Below are 21,166 nucleotides of genomic sequence, written 5' to 3' on the forward strand. Positions count from 1 at the left end.
CAAACCTCAAGGCAGTCGTTTTTTGGGCTATGCGTCCATATATTATTCTGTTATCCGGCAGATGCCCTACCTAGGTAAGGCTTGCCAGTAAGGTGTTGCCCACTCGGAATCACTGCAATCTGAACAAAGTAAGCCAGAGTGAGCTGTGTCCTTGTCAGACAGCAGCCCTGTGTCCCAGCATGATATCCCACCATTTAGTCAAGGCGGGGTGCCAGGACCTTGTTCCTAAGGTTCAAAGTGCCTAAAAGCTAAAAATCTTGTTCTGTTTTCTCATTCCAAAAGAGAAAATGGGAAGAATCCCTGGCCCAAAGTGAGGAAGAAGGCAACACCAAGTACAGAGAGCTGTGGCTGTCAGTAAGGGGAGACAGAATTTGGCCAGGAGAGCTTAGTACCGAGAGAGATGCCAAGTGATTCACATGACCAAATCCCAGGAGGACATGCAAGCAAGAGACAGTCTTCTAAAGTCATGATTCTCTCATCCCCTTAAGCCTCTGTCCATTTGGCTCCTAAAGACATCAAAGACTACATCTCTGGGCAAAATGACAAACAATATTACACAAAATTGGAGAAGGCCAACCCCTGGAGTTTTCAGCAACACATAGTCCTTCATAAAAGAGATGCACAAGGTGACTAACTTTGTAGTCTCCAACATTTTTAATGACATAATCTGCATGTAAAAAAATTCAAGCACACATTACCATATATGAATATATATTTATAAATTAGATATATATACTGACATTGCTGCTGCTGCTAAGTCGCTTCAGTCGTGTCCGACTCTGTGCGACCCCATAGACAGAAGCCCACTAGGCTCCCCCGTCCCTGGGATTCTCCAGGCAAGAACACTGGAGTGGGTTGTCATGTCCTTCTCCAATACTGACAATAGGTATATTGTAAAAATATATAAAACTTAAAGAATGAGACGGAGAAGGCAATGGCACCCCACTCCAGTACTCTTGCATGCAAAATCCATGGACAGAGGAGCCTGGTAGGCTGCAGTCCATGGAGTCGCTAAGAGTCGGACACGACTGAGCGACTTCACTTTCACTTTTCACCTTCATGCATTGGAGAAGGAAATGGCAACCCACTCCAGTATTCTTGCCTGGAGAATCCCAGGGACAGGGAGCCTGGTGGGCTGCCGTCTATGGGGTCGCACAGAGTCGGACATGACTGAAGCGACTTAGCAGCAGTAGCAGCAGCAAAGAATGAGATAAAAATAAATGTAATATAAATACACACTATTATATTCTCCTGTTGACCCCAGTTGATTGTCTTGTGCAGTTGGAAACCACTGGCCTTTGAGCCATGTAGATGCTTGAGAGAAGGGCATTTCAAGCAGATGGAAGAGTAAGTATTACTCCCTAGCACATGAGCTATAGCAATACCTCCAGGGATATACCAGAACAGATCTCTGGCCTTGGCCAATCCTTTTTCTTGTCAGAGAAAGAATAAGCAGTAAGAAATGGGCTCCTAAATCATAATGTTTTTTCCCCTGATGGACCAGTGGTGCCTCCAGATAGAGCCCCCACTCACCTTTGTAGTTTCAAACTCACAGCCCAGAACTATGTCTGGCAGAAGAGTTACCAGTACCTTCTCTGCCTCTCTTTCACACAACTGTTAGTCACTTACTTAGCTACTCAGTTAGCCTTTGGTCAGTCTTTTGTCAACCTTTTGGTCACCTCTAGCACCATGGTTAAGGATTTGGACTCTAGAACCAAGTGATTTGGATTGAATTTGAGATCTGCTACTGACTAGATGTAAGGTCATGAACAAGTTACTTTTTTCAACCTCATTCTGTCACCTACAAAATGGTGAGAATCAGAGTTCCTACATCATAAGAATGTAGTGAAAATATGAGAAGTTCCTAGCATACAGTAAGTGCTAAAAAAAAAATAAGCTATTATTATCACCATTCATTCACTCACTAAGCTTTCACTGGCTTCTACTCTAATAGATCCCTGGTTGGTTACAAGATACAGAGATCAGTCTGAATGATCTCCATCATCAAGGACTCTTTTCTAGAGAAGGAGACATACAGGAAATTAAATGAATATAATACAATGTGACAAGCGCTAGGTAAAAGCAATGTATGGGATGATGTGGGAGCACAGAGGAAGGAGCGACTGCCAGAGTGAGTCAGAAAAGGCATCACAAAGCCTAGATTCTTATCTGGCTACTCAGGAGACAGCATTCCAAGACACCTACAGAATCTCATCAAAGGGGCCCTCCCTAAAGACAGTTTGTAGCCTAGACTTGTGATTTTTCTCTAAGTGGTTTCCTTCTGGCTCTCACTAGCAGTTTGCCATCTGAGCCTAGAATGAGGCAGATATCATGTTAGTTTTCTAACATGGAATCAATACCAAGCTTTAAACCATTATTGCAAAAAGAACCTGGCCCTTTCACCTAGGACTCATGTGATAGACCCACTAGGCCCCTGGCAAAAATCAGCTCTGCCAGTGTTCAAAAGAACATACTAGTGAACACCATCCCATAGGAAGCTACTTGGCTAGCAGAGACCAGATTAGAGAAAGACTAGCAGCATGGCTGCAGAATATTATGAGAACCTAAAGTTTGGAATGTTAAATGAGTCAAATAACTTGTATAAGATCACACAAAGGCAGACTCCTGTCTTCTACATCCCTGCTCTGGGCCAGCTCCCACACTGTGAGTTAAAATATGGAATCATATCTTTAGGGAATGAAATCATATAGGGACTTCCCTGGTGGTCCAATGGTTAACAATCTGCTTTGGAATGCAGGGCATTCAGGTTCCATCCCTGGTCGGGGAAGTAAGATCCCACATGCCACAGAACAACTAAGCCTGCACACCGCAACTACTGAGCCCATGTGCCACAACTAGAGAGTCCGTGCACCACAACTAAACACCTCATATGGCACAACGAACTCCTGTGTGTCATGACAAAGACCCAAAGCAGCCAAATACATTTTTCTAAAAAATATGGAATCATGTAAGATAATGCCCTCAAGCATTTTTGTGGGGAAATAAAAAGGCAGGTAGCCAAGAACTTCCAGATGTACAAGTTGGATTTAGAAAAGGCAGAAGGACCAGAGATCAAATTGCCAACATCCATTGGATCATAGAAAAAGCAAGACAATTCCAGAAAAATATCTACTTTTGTGCTTCATTGACTACGCTAAAATCTTTGATTGTGTCAATCACAACAAACTGTGGGAAATTCTTAAAGAGATGGGAATACCAGACCACCTCACCTTCCTCTTGAGAAACCTGTATGCAGGTCAAGAAGCAACAGTTAGAACTAGACATGGATCAACAGATTGGCTCCAAATTGGGAAAGGAGTATGTCAAGGCTGTATATTGTTATCCTATTTATTTCACTTATATGGAGAGTACATTATGTGAAATGCCAGGCTGGATGAAGCTCAAGCTGGAGTCAAGCTTTCTGGGAGAAATATCAATAACCACATATATGCAGATGACACCACTCTAAAGGCAGAAAGTGAACAGGAACTAAATAGCCTCTTGATAAAGGTGAAAGAGGAGAGTGAAAAAACTGGTTTAAAACTCAACATTCAAAAAACTAAGATCACGGCATCTGGTCCCATCATTTCTTGGCAAATAAATGAGGAAAAAATTGAAACAGTGACAGACTTTATTTTCTTGGGCTCCAAAATCACTGTGGGCAGTGACTGCAGCCATGAAATTAAAAGACTTGCTCCTTGCTCTTGCTCCTTGGAAGAAAAGCTATGACAAACCTAGACAGTGTATTAAAAACCAGAGACATCACTTTGCCGACAAAGGTCTGTGTAGCCAAAGCTATGGTTTTTCTAGTAGTTGTGTACAGATATGGAAGTTGGACCATAAAGAAGCATACTTTCAAACTGTGGTGCTGGAGAAGACTCTTGAGAGTCCCTTGAACTGCAAGGAGATCAAACCAGTCAGTTCTAAAGGAAATCAGTCCTGAATATTCATTGGAAGGACTGATGCTAAAGTTGAAGCTCCAACACATTAAATACTTTGGCCACCTGATGCAAAGAGCTGACTCACTGGAAAAGACTCTGATGCTGGGAAAGATTGAGGGCAGGAGGAGAAGGGTGCAACAGAGGATGAGAAGGATGGATGGTATCATCGATTCAATGGACATGAGTTTGAGCAAACTCCAGGAGTTAGTGATGAACAGGGAAGCCTGATATGCTGCAGTCCATGGGGTTGCAAAGAGTCAGACATGACTGAGCTACCGAACAACAAATTAAAGAAATTGATACTGTAAAAAAGAAAACAGAAAACCTTCCCACAAGGAAAACACCAGGCTCAAATTGCTTTACTGGTGAATTCTACCAAATATTCAAGGAAAAATACACCAATTCTGCATGAAGTCTTCTGAAAATTGATGAATACTTACCAACTCATTTTATGAGGCCAGCATTATCCTGATAAAACAAGAAAAGAAAATGACAAACCAATATCCCTAAACCCCTAACAAAGGTCCACAAGTTTGAAACAAAGTTTTAGCAAATATGAAATATTAGCTTTTAATAGTGACAATCTGTAAAAAAAAAAAAAATACAAAATTGCTATGCTGTATGCCTGAAACTAATAAAATACTGTAAATCAACTATATCTCAATTTAAACATTTTAATAGAAAAATAAAAATAATAAAATTTTAACAAGTAAAATCCAACCATATATTTAGAAAATGACCAAGTGGGGTTCATCCCAAGAATACAACTAGTTCAACATGGAAAAATCAGTCAATATAATTTATCATATTAGCAAACAAAAGCAGAAAAACCAGGCAATCAACTCTGAAACTCACTGGATAAAATCCAACATCCAGGACTTCCTTGGTGGCTCAGTGGTAAAGAATTTGCCTGCCAATGTAGGAGACGAGTGTTCCACCCCTGATTCAGGAATATTTCACATGCTGCGGGGCAACGAAGCCCATGCGCCACAGCTACTGAGCCTGTGCTCTAGAGCCTGGGAGCCACAACTTCTGAAGCCCTCGAGCCCTAGAGCCGTGCTCCTCAACAAGAGAGTCCATTGCAGTGAGACGCCCACGAACCATAACTAGGCAGTAGCGCCCACTCACAACTAGAGAAAAGCCTGTTCAGCAACCAAGACCCAGAACAGCCAAAAATAAAATAAAGAAAATTTAAAAAGAAAATCCAACATCCATTCCTGATCAAAGTTCTCAGCAAACTAGGAATAGAAGGTAGCTTCCTTGATCTGACGAAAGGTTTTTTATAGAAAACAAACAAAAACAACCAACTAACCAACCAAAGAGCAACAGCTAATGTTATATTTGAGGGCTTCCCTTGTAGCTCAGTTGGTAAAGTATCTGCCTGCAATGCAGGAGACCCACGTTCAATTCTTGGGTGGGGAAGATCCCCTGGAAAAGGAAATGGCAACCCACTTCAGTATTCTTGCCTGGAGAATCCCATGGACAGAGGAGCCTGGCAGGCTACAGTCCATGGGGTCGCAAGAGTTGGACACACCATTATATTTAATGTTATATTTAATGGTGAAAGACTAAATGATTTCCCTTTAATATCAGAAACAAGATGAAGATGCCTGCTCTTACTGCTTCTCTTCAATACAGTACTGGAGATACTAACCAGGGCAATCAGATAAGAAAAATATTTCTTAAAGGCATCCAGGTTGGAAAAGAAAAAAATTAAACTTTCTTTACTAGCAGACATAACTGTCTAATTTGAAAATCTGATGGTATCCTACTAGTAAGTGAGTTTAACAAGATTGCAGAGTACAAGATCAATATATAAAATCAATTATGTTTTTCTTATAAAGCAATAATCAAAATTAAATTAACATCACTTAATAGTAAAATTTGGGGTGGTCAAGTGGCACAGTGGTAGAGAATCTGCTGCCAGTGAAGGAGACACAAGAGACAGGGATTTGATCCCTGGGTTGGGAAGATCCCCTGGAGTAGGAAATGGCAACCCATTCCAGTATTCTTGCCTGGAAAATTTCATGGACAGAGGAGTCTGGGAAGCTACAGTCTAAGGGTTCGCAAAGAGTCAGACATGACTGAGTGACTGAGCATACACACACACAATAGTAAAATTTACATGATGTATATTTTACCACAATTTAAAAACTACTACTCACAATACAATCAAAACCTGTGAAATACTTATAAATAAATCCAACAAAAGATATGAAAGATTTGTATCCTGAAAACTGATCCTGAGAGGGACTTCCCTGGTGGTCTAGTGGCTAAGATTCCGAGCTCCCAATATAGGGGGCCCAGATTCAACTCTTGGTCAGGGAACTAGATCCTATACGCCACAACTAAGACCCGACACAACCAAATAAATTAATAAATTAATTTTAAAAAACATGCTGAGAGAAAATGTACCTCCTAAACAAATGTAGCAATATACTCTGTCCATAGGTCAGAAAACTAAATCTTGTTAAGATGTCAGCTCTTACACACTGATCTACAGATAAAATCCCATAGGGATTTTTTTTTTAGAAATTGACAAGCTGAATTGAGGACAAACAGCCAAAACAATTTTGAAAAAGAAAAACAAAGCTGGAGGGCTAACACTATCTGACTGAAAGAATTACTATAAGACTATTGTAACAAAAATACCATGGTACTGACACAAAGACAAATAGATGAGTAGACAGAACAGAGTCCATAAGTAAACCCACAGTTATATGGACAACTGATTTTTTACAAAAAGTGCAAGGCAACGCAGTGGAGAAAAGACAGAATTTTCAACAAATGGTTCTAGAACAACTGGGACATCCATAAGCACAAAAATAACTAAAATCCATACTTAACACCATATACAAAAATGAATACAAAACAGATCATAAGTCTAAATGTAAAACCTAAAACTATAAAACTTCTAGAAAGAAATACAGTAGAAAATGCTTGCACAAGTGTGGGTTAAGCAAAAATTTCTTACAAATGACACCAAAAGCATGATCCATAAAAGAACTAACTGATAAACTGAAGTTCAGAAAAAAAGTAAAACTTTCTGCTCTTTAAAAGATACTGTTAAGAGGATGATAAGACAAACCATAGACTGGAGAAAATCTTTACAAAGCATACATCTTATAAAGGCTTTTTTTTTTCCATAAAGAATTTATATCCAGAATATATAAAGGACTCTTAAACTTCAACAATAAAAAAAAAAAAAAAAAACCCCACAAGCCAATTAAAATATAGACATACAATTTGGACAGATAATTCACCAAAGAAGATATGTGAATGGCACATGAAAAAGATGCCCAATATCAATAATCATCAGGAAAATGCAAAATAAAATCACTATGAAACAACACTATACTGTTAGAATAGCTAAAATTTAAAAGACTGACCAGGAACTTCCCTGGTGGTCCAGAGGCTAAGACTCCGAGCTCTTATGGTAGGGGCCCAGGGTTCGATCCCTGGTCAAGGAACTAGATACCACATGCCACAACTAAGAGTTCGCTACAACTAGAGATCCCATGTGTAGCAACTAAGACCCAGCACAGCCAAAAAAATAAATATTAAAAAAAAAAAAGAAAAAAGAAAGACTGATCATACCAAGTGCTAGCAAGGATGTGGAAGAACTGCAAGTCATACACTACTGGTGAGAATGTATAATGATACAACTACTTTGAAGACAATCTGACAGTTTTTTAAAAATATATACCTACCAAATGATCTAGCCATTTCACTCCTAGATACTTACCTAAGAGAAAAGAAAATATATGTCCATAGAAAAACTTGTATGTGAATGTTCATAGAAGCTTTATTTATAAGAACCGAAAACTGGATATAACTCAAATGTCTGTCAGTAGGTGAATGGATAAATAAATTGTGGTATATTTAGAGAATGGACTGTTATACTATTAAGCAATAAAAATAATTAAAATATTTATATATGCAACAACATGAATGAATCTCAAAACAACTACGCTAAGTGAAAGAAGTACATATTTAAATACCTATTATATGACTCCATGTATGGAAAATTCTATAAAATGCAAGCCTATAGTGACTGAAAGAAGATCAGTAATTGTCTGAGAGGTAGGAAGGGAAAGATCACAAAGGACTGTGAGAAAAACTGTAGGGGTGATGAATATATTCACTATCTTGATTGTGGTGATGGTTTCACAGTTGTATACATGTGTCAAAACTTCAAAAACCGTACACTTTAACTATATTTTATTGTCAATTACAACTGAATAAATCTCCTTTAGAAGAGGTAGTTGAGTGAAAACAGTATCATAGGAAATGCACATAAAATATATTAAAGAGGTAGAATCCTCTGGACTTGGGAACAGAAACAGGTGAGAGATGCTCAGTTTCCTTTATTAAATGGGGATGCAAGTAGGACATTTTTACCCTCAAGTGACTATTAATATAAATAGAAAATGACTGTGGTTTGTTCAATTTTTTTTAGATAACAAATACAACCAGCATTGATGCAATGATTTTAACACTTATCACAGTCATTTTACATTTATACCTGAAAGAATGTAAGAGAAAGAAAAAGCCAAGTGTATCTTTTTTCCCCAAAAAATGTAGCCACAAACAACTAATGGTTGAGGAATTTAACTAAATGATTTGAAGATTCACTTAGCAAAGTAATTTTTAAATAGCTAAAAGAACAGAATAAATAGATCTCTTGTCGGGTTTATGTAAAAGCAAAAAAGGGGATGTCTGCTCTTTTATATTGATCTGACTTCTGAAATGGTTTATGCTAAATTCCAATGCCACCGGGTCCCCTGTGTTATGTCAACAGAGAGGCCAGTTCTGCTGAGTTTTCTTCCTGAAACCCTTCTGGTTCTCCAATATTGCTCTACAGCTCCTGTAAAAAATCCTGTCCTACGATGAACAGCACAGATAGAACAGGAGGACAGTCAGCTTATTTTCTTATTTCCAAAAGCCTAGTAGAAAACAAACATCCTCTCAAGACAAAGTTCTGAGTGATACTAAAATACCAAGTTCTTTTGCTTTTATCTGGAATCATATTCCTTAGAATCAAACTTGATAGTTAAGGTGCTTCTGATCCATAAAAATGGGTAAGAAATTATTACCAAATATGCTTTGTTCAACAGACAACATCTTTTTAAACCTCATGTTCAGGAAAGGGAGAAGAAACAGTAAAACAGCACAATTTGTTTAAAGAATGGAAGCCCCGCTTTAGAAAGTAATTCTCTTGGGTCAATGCCTCCCCTCACTACAAAGGGCATAGTTACTGTTTTCACTGGCTCAAACAAACAAACAATTCTATTTCTCAAAGATCCTACAAAATTCACTCAGTTTCTCTTCCGTTAAAGAACTGCCACTCCCCTTACCTCAAGGATCTTAAAGGGATTCGGATTTACCGCACCCTCCAGCACCGCTCCCCCCTACACACATACTCTCTCACTATCACTATCATACGGAAGGCTGTGATCCAAACTGTGCCAATCTGATTCTCCCTCCACCATATCTGACTCTTGAACAAAGACACTTAGAGATGAAAAATGAATATAGCTGAGTCATATGAGAGTTACCAGTTCAGTTCAGTTCAGTTCAGATCAGTCGCTCAATCGTGTCCGACTCTTTGCGACCCCATGAATCGCAGCACGCCAGGTTTCCCTGTCCATCACCAATTCCCGGAGTTCACCCAGACTCACGTCCATCGAGTCAGTGATGCCATCCAGCCAGCTCATCCTCTGTCGTCCCCTTCTCCTCCTACCCCCAATCCCTCCCAGCATCAGAGTCTTTTCCAATGAGTCAACTCTTCGCACAAGGTGATCCAGAGTACTGGAGTTTCAGCTTTAGCATCATTCCTTCCAAAGAAATCCCAGGACTGATCTCCTTCAGAATGGACTGGTTGGATCTCCTTGCAGTCCAAGGGACTCTCAAGAGTCTTCTCCAGCACCACAATTCAAAAGCATCAATTCTTTGGCGCTCAGCTTTCTTCACAGTCCAACTCTCGCATACATACATGACCACTGGAAAAACCATAGCCTTGACTAGATGGACCTTTGCTGGCAAAGTAATGTCTCTGCTTTTGAATATGCTATCTAGGTTGGTCATAACTTTTCTTCCAAGGAGTAAGTGTCTTTTAATTTCATGGCTGCAGTCACCGTCTGCAGTGATTTTGGAGCCCCCCCAAATAAAGTCTGACACTGTTTCCACTCTTTCCCCATCTATCTCCCATGAAGTGATGGGACCAGATGCCATGATCTTCGTTTTCTGAATGCTGAGTTTTAAGCCAACTTTTTCAGTCTCCTCTTTCACCTTCATCAAGAGGCTTTTTAGTTCCTTTTCAATTTCTGCCATAAGGGTGGTGTCATCTGCATATCTGAGGTTATTGATATTTCTCCCCGCAATCTTGATTCCAGCTTGTGCTTCTTCCAGTCCAGCGTTTCTCATGATGTACTCTGCATATACGTTAAATAAGCAGGGTGACAGTATACAGCCTTGACGTACTCCTTTTCCTATTTGGAACCAGTCTGTTGTTCCATGTCCAGTTCTAACTGTTGCTTCCTGACCTGCATACAGATTTCTCAAGAGGCAGGTCAGGTGGTCTGGTATTCCCATCTCTTTCAGAATTTTCCACAGTTTCTTGTGATCCACACAGTCAAAGGCTTTGGCATGGTCAATAAAGCAGAAATAGATGTTTTTCTGGAACTCCCTTGGATCTGTTTTCGATGATACAGCGGATGTTGGCTATTTGGTCTCTGGTTCCTCTGCCTCTTCAAAACCAGCTTGAACATCAGGAAGTTCACGGTTCACGTATTGCTGAAGTCTGGCTTGGAGAATTTTGAGCATTACTTTACTAGCGTGTGAGATGAGTGCAATTGTGCAGTAGTTTGAGCATTCTTTGGCATTGCCTTTCTTTGGGGTTGGAATGAAAACGGACCTTTTCCAGTCCTGTGGCCACTGCTGAGTTTTCCAAATATGCTGGCATATTGAGTGCAGCACTTTTACAGCATCATCTTTCAGGATTTGAAATAGCTCAACTGGAATTCCATCACCTCCACTAGCTTTGTTCGTAGTGATACTTTCTAAGGCCCACTTAACTTCACATTCCGGGATATCTGGCTCTAGGTCAGTGATCACACCATTGTGATTATCTTGGTCGTGAAGATCTTTTTTGTACAGTTATTCTGTGTATTCTTGCCAGCTCTTCTTAATATCTTCTGCTTCTATTAGGTCCATACCATTTCTGTCCTTTATTGAGCCCATCTTTGCATGAAATGTTCCCTTGGTATCTCTAATTTTCTTGAAGAGATCTCTAGTCTTTCCCATTCTGTTGTTTTCCTCTATTTCTTTGCAATGATCGCTGAGGAAGGCTTTCTTATCTCTTCTTGCTATTCTTTGGAACTCTGCATTCAGATGTTTGTATCTTTCCTTTTCTCCTTTGCTTTTTGCTTCTCTTCTTTTCACAGCTATTTGTAAGGCCTCCCCAGACAGCCATTTTGCTTTTTTGCATTTCTTTGCCATGGGGATGGTCTTGATCCCTGTCTCCTGTACAATGTCACAAACCTCATTCCATAGTTCATCAGGCACTCTATCTATCAGATCTAGTCCCTTAAATCTATTTCTCACTTCCACTGTATAATCATAAGGGAATTAATTTAAGTCATACCTGAATGGTCTAGTGGTTTTCTCTACTTTCTTCCATTTAAGTCTGAATTTGGCAATAAGGAGTTCATGATCTGAGCCACAGTCAGCTCCTGGTCTTGTTTTTGTTGACTGTATAGAGCTTCTCCATCTTTGGCTTTGAGTTACCAGTTAGAAGAGGCCAATTCCCCAGTCCTGGCTGCTGGGATCCCTGGAGTTGCCCTTGTTCTCAACTCTTCCTCAGCCCTACTAGTTCAGCTCTCCCTTACTTAATGACTTAACTGTGTATAATAAAGAATTTGGTTGTTTTTTATCTTAAGGTCATTTTCCTTGATGATAGGAGTATCTTTGTTATTTGTGGTGGGCCCTGGATCACACTTGAGTTCATACTAATAAGAGAACTCTGGATCGGGGCTGGTCACCAGAAAGATCAACCATGTGACTAGAGGATTGGGACTTTGAGTCAAGTGACATCAGCCCAACCTTTGGAGAGGAACAGGGACCTGGAGATTGAATTCAGTCATGTGTGTCAATCAATCACGCTTATATTATAGGAGACCCCAATAAAAACTCTTGACAATGAAGCTTAGCTGAGCTTCATGGTTGCATTACGACTCATGCGCCAGGAGGGTGATATGTTCTGATTCCATGGGGAGAGGGCACAGAAGCTCCACATTCAGGACCCTATAAGACCTTGCCATATGGGTGTCTGTCTTTCTTTTGCTGGTCCTAATTTTTATCCTTTATAATAAAATTACAATCATAGGCATACCACTTCCCTGAATCCTGACAGTCATTTAGTAAATTATTAAACCTGAGGGGATTGTGGGAACCCCTGCTTTTGTAGCCAGTTAGTCAGAGTACAGGTGGTCTGGAAATACCTAAAGTTTACAGCTATTAATAGTTTGGTGTCTGAAATGAGAGTAGTCTTGTTAGGTACTGTACCCTTTTCTTATGAAGTCTGCACTAACCCTGGACAGTGAGTAACAAAATTGCATTACATTATTTCACTTAATGACTCTCTCTGCTTCATCTTCCTCATCTGTAAATGGTGACAATTGTAATAAGTGTACTCCATAAGCTTTTTGTAAGAAATAAATGAGCTAATATACGTAAAGCACTCAGAACATTGCCTGCTGCTGCTGCTGCTAAGTCACTTCAGTCCTAGCACATGTTAAATATCAGTTTTTTAGTTGTTATTGTTTTTTATTATTAAAGTTAAGAGCTGGCTAATGTAGAAATTATCGGGTTTTTGGCTTAAATCTAAATAACAGAGAAAAGACTGGCTCCAACATTAGTCAGAAAATGTTAACAACACTAATCACATAGACGGTACTGACATTAGTCAGCTAATGTTCTGAATAGAAATGACCACTGCTAATAACTACATCATCTAGCAAAACCCAGGCCAGCAAGTTTGAGCCAGTGCCAGAATAGCACATGCTTTTTGTAGCCCTGGAAATTGTAACTCTAGAGAAATTAGGAGCTTTACTTGGAATAATGAAACAAATTGTTTGGAGAAATAGTACATAAGATTTTCACTTTTAGTTTGTCAAACCATCAGGCATGACACATGGTGAGCAAATCCAAAATTGTATGTATGTATCATTTCTAGCTTAGCTATGAGCAACATCACTGCAATGAAATGCTTTTCTCTGCTCATCAGTGATGGGTACAAACTCTTAAAAACTCACTCCATCATCTTCCATCTTCCTGTCATTTAGAACATGTTTGGAAGTGTTCCAATTAGTTGCTAAGTTCAGAAATAAAGTCCTTAACCAGAAAATTGCCTTGAGCTGTTTTCTAATATTATGATTTTGTCCCTCTGTTTCTGCACTCTCTTGGTCACTTTCCCTTCCCAGTTTTTCTCTGTGGCTTTCAGAGAAGGCCAGGAATGTTCTCCCTGCCATCTTTCATTCTAAGTTCTTACTTATGACATCCACTCTTAAAACCCAGGCGCCATGGCCTCAAGTTATTACAAAAAAAGAAGAAAACTAAAATTAAATGGTAATGTTAGAAGATTTTTCCTGGCAGTGCTGGTATCATTCCAAAGATCATTTCTGTGCTTGATCTCTCATCAGTAGACAGCCTGAGTTGCTCAGGAGCCATTAAACAAAAGCACCCCAAGGAACTCAACTTCTAATGATTTCCAGTAAGCTATGTATATAGCTAAGTTATGATTCTTCTAAACTGATTTTTTTAAAAATAGAGTTAACAGGAAGTATCAGCCTGTCCATCCTACAATCAGGATTAGCATCTAGGTCTTACTGTTTAAATTACTGTTTTCCATCTACATTATAGATGATCCCTTCCAGAACTGAAATTCCATAATCCTAGGTAAGAATTTAAACAAAAATAGAAACTGCCTCATTCCTACCAAAACTAATCTTCTCTACAGCCAGATCAGTGCTTTCAACCAAGGTGGTATGGAAAAACAATGGCCTAGAGAGCAGAAGGCCCAGGTCTAAGTCCTGGCTCCACTATTTACTAAATACAATGAACAAATAACTTTATAAATCTAGGCCTAAGGTTCCTCATCTGAAAAACCAGGGACTCTGGTGGTCACTTACGTTTAATTCTTCTTAGCATCAAGACCTACCCTCAGGGAGCCAAGGGAGAGATTGCCTCCATTCTTGTTCATATCAAAGGACATTAGCCACAGACACAAATGGAAAGGAGGCTAATGCACTTTTTTTCCCTTCCCTGTCAAGTCTCACACAGTTAGACATGCCCTTTCACTTGGAATTCTGAAGCAAATGCTCTAGGAAAAACAACCCCTCCCCCAAGAAAAGGTACTCTTAGTTTAGTAGGGTTTCCCAAGTGGCCCAGGAGTAAAGAAGCCACCTGCCAATAAAGGAGATGCAAGAGACACGAGTTCAATTCCTGCGTCAGGAAGATCCCCTGGAGGAGGGCATAGCAACCTACTCCAGTATTCTTGCTTGGAAAATTCCATGGACAGAGGAGCCTGGCGAGCTACAGTCCATGGGGTCACAAAAAGTCAGACACGACTGAGAGACTGAGCACACAATCATAGTTTAGCAGTCTTACACAAGAAAAGGATCTAAAGAGCTAAAGCTTTAATAAGTTCAACATGAGTCTGCAGAGTGATATGACTGCTGAAGATACCAGCAGCTAATCAGACTGCATTAACAGACACACAGGGCATCTCCGTGCTGATCAAACTATACCTGCAGGTCTGCGTCCAACTCTAGGAGCCATGACCTAAGAAAGACATTAATGAAAGTATTTACAAGAAGGAGACCAAGATGAAGAGTAGGATGGGAAAAAAAAAATGTTTTCTTCTCACTAGGTCTATTTTACCTGGAAGAGAAGACTCAAGAGAGAGTCTTAACTGTACTTTGACCCAATCTTTGAATCATCCAGGACTCAGCAGAGCCAGGACCAAGTGGGGATCTTCAGAAGCAAAGGCTGCTTCAAAAAGCCAGCAGGCTCCCTGTCTCTGGAGATGAAGCAGCCAAAGCTGTGGGATTCCTCTGGGGGATGTGGGGAGCTAGTGAAGAGAGGGGGTAGGGAAATAGGATGGTACTAAATCCAAAGAGTTGGGTTTGTTCCTTAGTAGAATTCTCTCACCACTACTATTCAACATAGTTTTGGAAGTTTTGGCCACAGCAATCAGAGCAGAAAAAGAAATAAAAGAAATCCAGATTGGAAAAGAAGAAGTAAAACTCTCACTGTTTGCAGATGACATGATCCTCTACATAGAAAATCCTAAAGACTTCAACCAGAAAATTACTAGAGCTAATCAATGAATATAGTAAAGTTTCAGGATATAAAATCAACACACAGAAATCCCTTGCATTCCTATACACTAATAATGAGAAAATAGAAAGACAAATTAAGGAAACAATTCCATTCACCATTGCAACGAAAAGAATAAAATACTTAGGAAGATATCTACCTAAAGAAACTAAAGACCTATATATAGAAAACTATAAAACACTGATGAAAGAAATCAAAGAGGACACAAATAGATGGAGAAATATACCATGTTCATGGATTGGAAGAATCAATATAGTGAAAATGAGTATACTACCCAAAGCAATCTATAGATTCAATGAAATCCCTATCAAGCTACCAATGGTATTTTTCACAGAGCTAGAACAAATAATTTCACAATTTGTATGGAAATACAAAAAACCTCGACTAGCCAAAGCAATCTTGAGAAAGAAGAATGGAACTGGAGGAATCAACCTGCCTGACTTCAGGCTCTACTACAAAGCCACAGTCATCAAGACAGTATCATACTGGCACAAAGACAGAAAGAGATCAATGGAACAAAATAGAAAGCCCAGAGATAAACCCACACACCTATGGACACCTTATCTTTGACAAAGGAGGCAAGGATATACAATGGAGAAAAGACAATCTCTTTAACAAGTGGTGCTGGGAAAACTGGTCAACCACTTGTAAAAGAATGAAACTAGAACACTTTCTAACACCATACACAAAAATAAACTCAAAATGGATTAAAGATCTAAACATAAGACCAGAAACTATAAAACTCTTAGAGGAGAACATAGGCAAAACACTCTCCGACATACATCACAGCAGGATCCTCTATGACCCACCTCCCAGAATATTGGAAATAAAAGCAAAAATAAACAAATGGGATCTAATTAAAATTAAAAGCTTCTGCACAACAAAGGAAACTATAAGCAAGGTGAAAAGACAGCCTTCAGAATGGGAGAAAATAATAGCTAATGAAGCAACTGACAAACAACTAATCTCAAAAATATACAAGCAACTCCTACAGCTCAATTCCAGAAAAATGACCCAATCAAAAAATGGGCCAAAGAACTAAATAGACATTTCTCCAAAGAAGACATACAGATGGCTAACAAACACATGAAAAGATGCTCAACATCACTCATTATCAAAGAAATGCAAATCAAAACCACAATGAGGTACCATTTCACGCCAGTCAGAATGGCTGCGATCCAAAAATCTACAAGCAATAAATGCTGGAGAGGGTGTGGAGAAAAGGGAACCCTCTTACACTGTTGGTGGGAATGCAAACTAGTACAGCCACTATGGAGAACAGTGTGGAGATTCCTTAAAAAACTGGAAATAGAACTGCCTTATGACCCAGCAATCCCATTGCTGGGCATACACACCGAGGAAACCAGAATTGAAAGAGACAGGTGTATCCCATTGTTCATCGCAGCACTGTTTATAATAGCCAGGTCATGGAAGCAACCTGGATGCCCATCAGCAGACGAATGGATAAGAAAGCTGTGGTACATATACACAACGGAATATTACTCAGCCATTAAAAAGAATACATTTGAATCCGTTCTAATGAGGTGGATGAAACTGGAGCCTATTACACAGAGTGAAGTAAGCCAGAAAGAAAAACACCAATACAGTATACTAATGCATATATATGGAATTTATAAAGATGGTAACGACAATCCTGTATGCGAGACAGCAAAAGAGACACAGATGTATAGAACAGTCTTTTGGACTCTGTGGGAGAGGGAGGGTGGGATGATTTGGGAGAATGGCATTAGAATATGTATAATATCATATAAGAAACGAATCGCCAGTCCAGGTTCGATGCAGGATACAGGAAGCTTGGGACTGGTGCACTGGGATGACCCAGAGGGATCGTATGGGGAGGGAGGTGGGAGGGGGGTTCAGGATGGGGAACACGTGTACACCTGTGGCGGATGCATGTTGATGTATGGCAAAACTAATACAATATTGTAAAGTAAAAAAAAAAAAAAAAAAAAGCCAGCAGGCTCCCTGTCTCTGGAGATGAAGCAGCCAAAGCTGGGGGATTCCTCTGGGGGATGTGGGGAGCTGGTGAAGAGAAGGGTAGGGAAATAGGATGGTTTTCAATAAGAATTCTACTAAAGAACAAACCCAGCTCTCTTTGGAGCATCTTTCCCCATTCTCAACAGAGTGACTCTACTCAGTGTTATTCAGTCTTGATACAGTCTCTTTTCAGTGACTGGACATAGAATCATTTCAGTAGTTTGCTCTTTACTAAGCATTTTTACTCATGTCCTTTTAAAGCCAAATTGCTACCCATCTTCTCTCTTCTCTAAACCTTCCAGGAACTAGCATTGACAACCAAGCTATTAATTACCTTCTGAAGACTTCCATGCCTTCCACAGGTCCTCCACGCTGATGAGCTTATCCTCACCATGGAAGGTGCTGTGTTTCACTGTTGGGTCATGGTAATTGAGGTCTTCCCTCAGGAACTGCAAGGGAAAAGCACACAAGTCATAAGAGACCCCTGGGCACCACCCCACTAAGATCTCGTCACAGGTCACAGCACATCCCATCTGCCAGATGTACAAGTGTATCACATCATCTATGTGTCCTTCCATGGGAATACGTCCTACTTGCCAACCAGACTGCCTTTTCTTCTTTGTTACATGTTTCACTCAAGAAAAAAATATAAGAAATTCCTTCCTCATATTTTTTAATCATGGAAAAAGGAAGAGGAATTAACAACTTTGAGTGCTTATTTATACACTAAGCAACATTCCAAGAGCTTCTATTTTCTCATTTAATCTTCACAACCAATGGATTATATCATACCTATTTTACAAATGAGAACAGTAATACCCGATAAGAACACAATTTGTCCCCCAAATTTTGCCTCAAAACATTAAGTTTAAAGAGATTAAATTACTTGCTGTGAAGATTTTAAAATATGTCCCCAAGTCTTTGACAATCCTCCCACAAAAGTTGAACTTGAACTCTCCCCTTGAACACAGACTGACATTAGTGACTCGTTTTCTGAAAAAGAGAATGTGGCAGCAATGATGTCGAATGACTTCCCAGGCTAGGTTAGAAACGGCAGTATAGATTCCACCTGGCTCACTCCCTTTTGGGATACATGCCTTGGGAGCACTGAGCCAACATGTAAGAAGCCTGGCCACCCTGAATCTGTCATTCTGGAGAGGTCATTTGCAGAGACTACAGAGAGCTAGCGATGCCTGAGCAGGCCCAGATGTCTGAGTCTTGCAGCCCAGGAACCAGACAAATGAGTGACTGAGACTTTAGGTTATTCTAGTCCCCAGTTTTTGAGTTACTTCACCTGATGCCAAGCGGACACAGAGGAACTGTGCAAGAAGAGGGGGTCAAGTGACGAACGTAGGCTGATGGAAGCTATACCTAAAGGAAGGGCCAGATGCTGAGTGGAACCTCTTTAGAGAACAAAGAAGTGGGGCTGCAACCATCAAGCCTTAAGGAAGGAAAGGAGTGTACTGTAAATATAAAAAGTCAGAACCTATAGAAACAGACCATTTCCTGTGCGACTTTGGGGCAAGCAACTCAGCATCTCTGAGCCTGTTTTCCCCTCAAAATGAGGGCTAATTATCCCTCTCACTTGAGTGTGGTAAGAATTAAATACGTCATGTTTGCAGAAGTCATAAACTGCCTTTGCACATGTCTTTTAATAGTCCACAGAGCATTTTATAAATTGAAACTATACTTAAAAAATCAAATTTCACCCAAAAAGTCCAAATCTCATTAAAAAAACAACCTAAAGTTCTAAGAACACTGAATTCCAGTGACAACTCTAGAATTTTATTTAGGAGAGGCTTAAGGGCTGCAGTTTGATGGGAAGGGAGGGTGGTGGCTAAGGGACTTGTCATAAGACTGCTTGCATAACAAGCACATTGTTTTTATGTAGATTGCTCATTAAAATTAATATTATAATGCAAAATTTTATAAAGATGCTTTTGTTTAAATTTTACTTAAAATAAGAAAAAATTAACTGTCCATATCAAACAATATGATGTCACAGTTGGGGCAGCTTAGAGGTGGGGGAGTGGTACTGAGGAAGATAATGAGGGCTTCTTGATCAAAGATGATAATTCTGTGCTCCCACGGCCCCTATGTATACCTTTTTCAGTCTTGTTATGGGTCTATCTCCCCTACCAAACTGTATAGCCTATGATAGACAGTCCCAGTTACCTAGCTATAAACACAGCATTGGAAAATGTTGTGTAGAACCAGAACTCTGAGGTCCAATATACTTGAAGCAGGCATTATCCCATATCACTCTGAACTGTCCCACATTCAGCTAATAGCTAAAGTCTAATTTAAGACAAAGTTTAAAAGCAACAAAAAGGCAGAAACAAAACCAAAGAGGCAACTCTCAGCTCCCACAACAAGGATTTACTATCTCAGACTCAGAACAAGCAGCTCTTCTGTCAGGAAGGTCTAAGAGGCTCCGTGAGAGTCCTGCCTCGCCAGGGGGAATGTAGCACTGGCTAGAGCTGTAGCTCAGCAGCTCTCTGAAGAGCCAAGGGACCAGTTGTCACTAGGTAAATTTAGTTCTGTGAGCTCAGAAAAGTGATTTCCCTGGCAGTGGCACAAAGTGTGCAACCCCACCCCAAGTGAAGCAGTAGTGAAGGGGTGTGGGTGAGAGCAGACAGGAGGGGAGACATCTCTCCAGAATTCCCAACAAAATAGGTCCATCCAGCTTCATCAGGGAACAGAATTCACTGAGGTAATGCTGGAAGAGCAGCAGCACATCTTTGGGTGCAGGAATCAGGCAGGCCTCCTGGGTTCTTCCCTGGAAGCAATTCTCCTCCTTCCCCTTTTCACCTTGTTCCCCACTGCTCACCCTCCATGTTTCCCAAACCACACCACACCACCTGCCCTCTCACTTCTCCATACAATGTTAATAACCCACAACACACGTACCTCAGGTCTGAGAAGCTTCCCAACTCTTGTTTACTCCTTGAATATCTAGCAAGGACCCACATTTTAGCTACAACAGCTCTGTACAACATTGGTACTGATTGCTGGGACATGAACATGTTGGGGGTGAAGTATCTGTTCTCAGTGAGACCAGGAGCTATTGCTCAAAGTAAGGGAGAAGGCAGTTATTTCTCATTCACCTTTATACATCTAGTCTTACTCCTGACAGCCCAGCTACCATACTACTCACCAAAATGAGATTTGTAAAGTATAAATCTAATTATTCCAACATACCCACTTAAAACCCCATGACTCGCCATAACCTCCAGGATAAAGCCCTAGTTTCTTGGCCTTACATTCAAGGCCTGTTCCAATCTGGCCCATAGAGTAACTTCTCAGTCAGTTTCCTGGCCATTCCCCCTCCCTACCAGACATCTACAGTCCAGGCCAGGGGTCGAGAAACTACAGTCATGGGCCAAATCCATCTTGCTGCTTGTTTTTTTAAATAAAGTTTTATTGGAATACAGACACGTCATTCATTTATGTACTGCTCTCATGCTTCCAAGGCAGAACTGAGTTGTTGTGACAGATTATATGGACAGTAAAGCCTAAAATATTGACTATCTGGCCATTTATAGAAAAAGTCTGCCAACATTTGCTCTAGATACATCAAGCCACTTCAGGTTCCTTGAACAAACCGTGCTCCTTTATACTTCTAAGCTTTTACACAAGGTGCTCCATTTAATATATATCTCCTCTTCCATCTGCTGAAGAAAAAGTCTCTGCTTCTGTGAAGTTTTCCAGATCTCTCCCAAGCAAGTTAATTGCCCTATCCTATTTGTTCTCTTATTCTCGGGGTCATCCATCTGTGACAGTACTTATCCCATTAGACCATAATTGCTATTTAATTACTCCCCTTT

General features: G+C 40.1%; 1 protein-coding gene across 11 annotated transcripts in view; it reads right to left on the reverse strand.

The window, feature by feature from the left end:
• The window catches only part of STIM1 (stromal interaction molecule 1), a 204,557-nt gene that overhangs the window by 44,231 nt on the left and 139,160 nt on the right, over nucleotides 1-21,166 (reverse strand). For all 11 annotated transcript variants that reach the window (XM_059874875.1, XM_059874873.1, XM_024975389.2 and 8 more), the window contains 1 exon segment: nucleotides 17,674-17,788. In XM_059874875.1, the coding sequence (XP_059730858.1) occupies nucleotides 17,674-17,788 (115 nt within the window).

The sequence above is a fragment of the Bos taurus genome, chromosome 15, assembly GCF_002263795.3.
Source record: "Bos taurus isolate L1 Dominette 01449 registration number 42190680 breed Hereford chromosome 15, ARS-UCD2.0, whole genome shotgun sequence".
Lineage (NCBI taxonomy): Eukaryota > Metazoa > Chordata > Mammalia > Artiodactyla > Bovidae > Bos > Bos taurus.